The sequence below is a fragment of the Alligator sinensis genome, unplaced genomic scaffold, assembly GCF_000455745.1.
Source record: "Alligator sinensis unplaced genomic scaffold, ASM45574v1 scaffold468_1, whole genome shotgun sequence".
Lineage (NCBI taxonomy): Eukaryota > Metazoa > Chordata > Crocodylia > Alligatoridae > Alligator > Alligator sinensis.
Window position 1 is genome coordinate 2,145,922 of NW_005842087.1, and position 5,290 is coordinate 2,151,211.

Below are 5,290 nucleotides of genomic sequence, written 5' to 3' on the forward strand. Positions count from 1 at the left end.
TGGGCTCAAAATAGCCCATTCAGGGTTGGGAGGGGAGGAAAAGTGCAGCCCTGGGGCTGAGGCAAATGACTGAACTAGGTCAGGGTAACCAGATAGATACTGGATCAAGTTAACCAGTTCCCAACCTAAGTTAGTTCACCTACTTAATCCTAACATTTTTTGCAAGGGGAAGAGGGAAGGGGTGGCAGGAGAAAGGGGAAGGGGGCAGAGGAAGGGGGGCATGGGGAAGTGGAATAGGGGATGGGGGAAAGGGGGAATTGGGTGGGAGGGAGCTGCTAGGCAGTTGCAGAAGTGGGGATGGGTGAGCAATGCAGGGGGACAGGGAGCTGTCAGGAAGCTGTGGATGGGCCTGGATTGGGTCCATACTGCCCGCAATAAGCGTCATGCCTGCCCCCCTCTGGCTGGTGCATTAGAGAAGGTATTAACCCTTAACATGCAATGGCTCAGGGCACATGCTAACTTTAACAACACCTAACATTTCTTAGAGTTAGCATGTGCTAATTTCAACATGTAAGTACATGTCTTTATTAGTCCAGAGGATGGAAGAATAAACAATTCCTATGATCCAAAACAAATATTGACAAAAGAGAAAAACATCTATTATTTCAGCTTTGCTTCCCTCCTTACCTTGTATGTGCACATCAAATTCCATTTCATCCTCTCCAGCAATGTTAGATGCCACACAGGTATAGCGCCCAGTATCTGATACTTGAGCCTCCTTTATCTGCAGACTACGGCCACCAGCTTGGATAGTAATATGAGCATCTGGTGTAATAGGCTGTGATTTAATTTTAAAAATCCATAAGTATTACATACATACTTGAACTCCCAAATATCAGGAAAGTAGTTGGATGTTATGGCCCTTTTATTTTAATATTCCTGTGGAATTACAACCACTCTCAAATACTTGGTCATGTGGCAAAGAGAGAATGGTTGGGGGGGGTGCATTTTTTAAATCACCTCTTTGGTATGATTTGCCAAGAGTAACACAGAATAATATTTCTATTATGACTATTTTTAGAAATAACCAACCCTGATCTCCTGTGGTGCTAAGGACTTCCTAGAATCACTTGGCAGCCTTGATTCCCATATCCCAGAATTTGTAGTTGGAGACCAGCCCATAGAGTTCCTATGGGCTAGCAGGCAGGCAAAAGTCATATTACACACAATGCATAATGGCAGTGCAAAGAAACACAAGTGATAACATGTAGCACAGTAAGTTAATTAGAAAGGAGCGGTTTAGGGAAATAAGTTGTTTTTTAACAAAGACAAAAATATCTACTATCTTTTCCAAATAGACAACTTAGCGATGATACTTTGTATTTATAGACACAGTCTTCTGACTGGTCAAGGGGAAGGGCCCGGGGGGAGGGAACGTATCCTGAAGATTAATGCATGGCTGTGCAGATGGTGTTGCCAACAAGGCTTTGGCTTATTTCACCAAGGGCTGTTGTTCCAAGAATGATTGCTAGGAAGAGACAGGATCCACCTGATGAAGAGGAGAGGCTAAGGGACCTGAACCTGTTCAGCCTCCACAAGAGAAGGCTGAGGGGAGATCTAGTGGCTGTTTACAAACTAGTCAGGGGGGACCAGCAGGCATTGGGGGAGTCCCTGTTCCCCCGAGCACTCCCAGGAGTGACAAGAAATAGCGATCACAAGCTAGCAGAGGGTAGATTCAGGCTAGATATCAGGAGGCACTACTTCACTGTCAGGGCAGCTAGGATCTCGAACCAACTTCCAAGAGAAGTGGTGCTGGCTCCTACCTTAGGGGTCTTTAAAAGGAGGCTGGATGAACACCTGGCCGGGGGTCATTTGACCCCAGTACTCTTTCCTGCCATAGTAGGGGGTCGGGCTTGATGATTTGCTCAGGTCCCCTCCAACCCTACCAACCATGAAACTGAAGAGAAGGAAGAGCAGACTGGCTCACTAAATTAGTGAGGAGGGCTTTAAACTAGGTTCGCTAGGGGATGGAGACCAAAGCCCTGAAGTAAGTGGGGAAGTCAGCGACCTGGAGGAAGTGCAAGCAGGAGGGAGCAACAGTGGAGCCATTCCCATTTTTCCTGAGAAAGGATGGAGATCAGCTAGTTACCTCAGGTGCCTGTACACAAATGCACAGAGCCTGGGAAACAAGCAGGAAGAACTGGAAGTCCACTATGACATGATTGGAATAACAAAGACTTGGTGGGATAGTTTGCATAACTGGGGCACTGGCATGGGTGGGTATAAAATGTTCAGAAAAGACAGGAAGGGGAGAAAAGGAGAAGTTGCACTTTATGCAAAAGAGCCATGTGATTGCTCAGAGCTCCAATATGTAACTGGAACTAGGCCTGCCGAAAGTCTCTGGGTTAACATCAGAGGGGATAGCAACATGGGTGATGTCTTGGTGGGTGTCTGCTATAGACCATCAGACCAGGTGGATGTTGTGGATGAGGATTTCTTCAAAAGGCTAGCAGGAGTTTCCCAATCACAGACCCTGGTTCACAGGCCCTGACATCTGCTGGGAAAGCAATACAGCAGTGCACAGACAATCCATGAAGTTTTTGGAGAGTGTTGGGGGATAACTTCCTGGTGTGAGAGGTTAATTAGGGGCCATGCTTTTCCTGACCTGCTGCTCACAAAATGGGAAGAATTGGTGGAGAATGTAATAGTGGATGGCAACTTGGGCATCAGCAACCACAAGATGATTGAGGTCAGGATCCTGAGGAAAAGCAGCAGAATATGGACCTTGGACTTTAGAAAAGCAGACTTTGACTCATTCAGGGAACTGATGGGCAGGATCCCCTGGGAGGCCAGTTGGAGGGGGAAGAGTATCCAGGAGAGCTGGCTGTATTATAAAGTAACCCTACTGAGGGTACAGAAACAAACGATCCCAATGTGAAGGAAGACTAGCAAATATGGAAGAAGACCAGCTTGGCTTAGCAGGGAACTATTTATTCAGCTAAAACACAAAAAGGAAGCTTATAAAAAGTAGCAACGTGGACAAACAGCTAGGGAGGAGTACAAGACGACTGTTTGAGCATGCGGGATATAATCAGGAAGGCCAAAGCACAATTGGAGTTGCAGCTAGCAAGGGACATGAAAGGTAACAAGAAGGGTTTCTACAATTATGTCGGCAACAAGAGGAGGATCAGGAAAAGTGTGGGTCCTTTACTAAAAGAGGGAGGGAACCTAGTCACAGATGATGTGGAAAAGGCTGACGTACTCAATGCCCTTTTCAGCAAAGTCTTCACAGGAAAAGTCAGCCCCCAGACTACTGCACTTGGAAGCATAGTTTGGGGAAGAAGGTGAGAAGCCAACAGTGGGAAAAGAACAAATTAGGGACTATTTAAAAAAGCTGGATGTGTATAAATCCATGGGTTGAATGGGATGCACCTGAGGGTGCTGAGGGAGTTGGTTGATGTGCCTGCAGAGCCACTGGCTATCATCTTTGAAAACTCATGGTGATCAGGAGAGGTCCCAGACAATTGGAAAAGGACAAATATAGTGCCCATCTTTAAGAAAGGGAAGAAGAAGGATCTAGGGAACTACAGACTAGCCAGCCTCAACTCATTCCCTGGAAAAATCATGGAGCAAGTCCTCAAGGAATCTATTTCTAAGCACTTGGAGGAAAAGAAGGTAATTAGGAACAGTCAGTATGGCTTCACCAAGGGCAAATAATGCCTGACCAACCTGATTGCATTCTGAGGATGCAGGGAGACTAGTGAATGTGATATACCTTGACTTTAGTAAGGTTTTTGATTTGGTCTTCCACACCTTTCTCAGAAGCAAGCTAAGGAAATACAGGTTGGATGAATGGTCTGTAGGGTGAATAGAAAACTGGCTGGATCATCAGGTTCAGAGGGTAGTAGTCAATGGCTTGATGTCTAGTTGGCAGCCAGTATCAAGTGGAGTTCTCCAGAGGTTGGTCATGGGGCCAGTTTTGTTCAATATTTTCATCAGTGACCTAGACGATGGGATACAGTGCACCCTCAGCAAGTCTGCAGATGACACCATGCTGTGGGAAGTAGTAGGTATGCTGGAGGGTAAGGCTAGGATTCAGAGAGACCTCGAAAAATTGGAGGATTGGGCCAAAAGAAATATCATGAGATTCAAGGACAAATGCAGAGTCCTGCACTTAGCGCAGAATAATCCCATGCATCACTACACACTGGGGACCAACTGGCTAAGCAGCAGCTCTGCAGAAAAGGATCTGGTGGCTACAGTTGACTGTAAACTGAATATGAGCCAACAGTGTGCCCTTGTTCTGAAGAAGGCTAACAGTCTACTGGGCTGCATTCATAGGAGCATTGTCAGCAGATAGAAGGGAGTGAGTCTCTATTTGGCACTGCTTAAGCCACATCTGGATTACTGTGTCCAGTTTTGGTGCCCCTACTACAGAAAGGATGCGGACAAATTGGAGAGAGTCCTGCGGAGGGCAACAAAAATGGTGAGGGGACTGGGACATATGACTTATGAGAAGAGGCTGATGGAACGTTCGGTGAAGCCGCAACTGGAGGACTGCATCCAATTCTGGGTTCCACACTTTAAAAAGGACGTGGAGAAGCTTGAGAGAGTCCAGAGGAGAGCCACATGCATGATCGGAGGTCAAGAAAGCAGGCCTTATGAGGAGAAGCTGAGAGGCATGGGACTCTTCAGGTTGGAAAAGTGCAGGCTCAGGGGGAACTTGGTGACAACTTATAAGTATATCAAGGGTGTACATCAGGATCTGGGAAAACGTCTGTTCACCAGGGCTCTCCAAGGTCCAATGGTCACAAACTGGTGAAAGAACATTTTACATAAGGAAAAACTTGTTTACTGTCCGAGTCTCCAGAGTCTGGAATAGACTCCCCCCAAAAGCAGTGCAAGCATGTACTCTGGACACGTTCAAGATACATTTGGATAATTATCTTGCTGGGGTCATCTGAACCCAGCTGACTTCCTGCCCCTTGGACAGGGGGCTGGACCAAATGATCTTGCGAGGTCCCCTCTAGGCCTATGAAATCTATCTCAGATGCATTCCCAAACATTCAATGGGAGCAGCAGGGATGTTGATGTAGAGAGATCTGTCCTAGTTCTAAGACTGGTAAAATTGTGGGGTGATACCACTGCCTGTTAAATGAAGGGAGGATAGCTAGAAGTAAGCTCTGGATCCCTGATGCAAATCTCAGGAGTTTTAAGTCTATGCATTATGCACATGTTTATTAATAATGGTAATAAGTATTCAACAGGTTCTGCAAGACAATCATTCATAAAAAGAATTAAGTGTGTGACTGGCCTGTCCATCCTTGTACCAGCTGATGGAAGCAGCAGG

At 46.2% G+C, this 5,290-nt stretch overlaps 1 protein-coding gene across 1 annotated transcript in view; it reads right to left on the reverse strand.

Moving 5' to 3' along the window:
* Window positions 1-5,290, reverse strand: part of HMCN1 (hemicentin 1) — a 359,897-nt gene that overhangs the window by 105,151 nt on the left and 249,456 nt on the right. The window contains 2 exon segments of the mRNA XM_006023882.3: window positions 628-778; window positions 5,255-5,290. The exon segment at window positions 5,255-5,290 is cut by the window's right edge and continues 9 nt beyond it. Of these exon segments, the coding sequence (XP_006023944.1) occupies window positions 628-778; window positions 5,255-5,290 (187 nt within the window).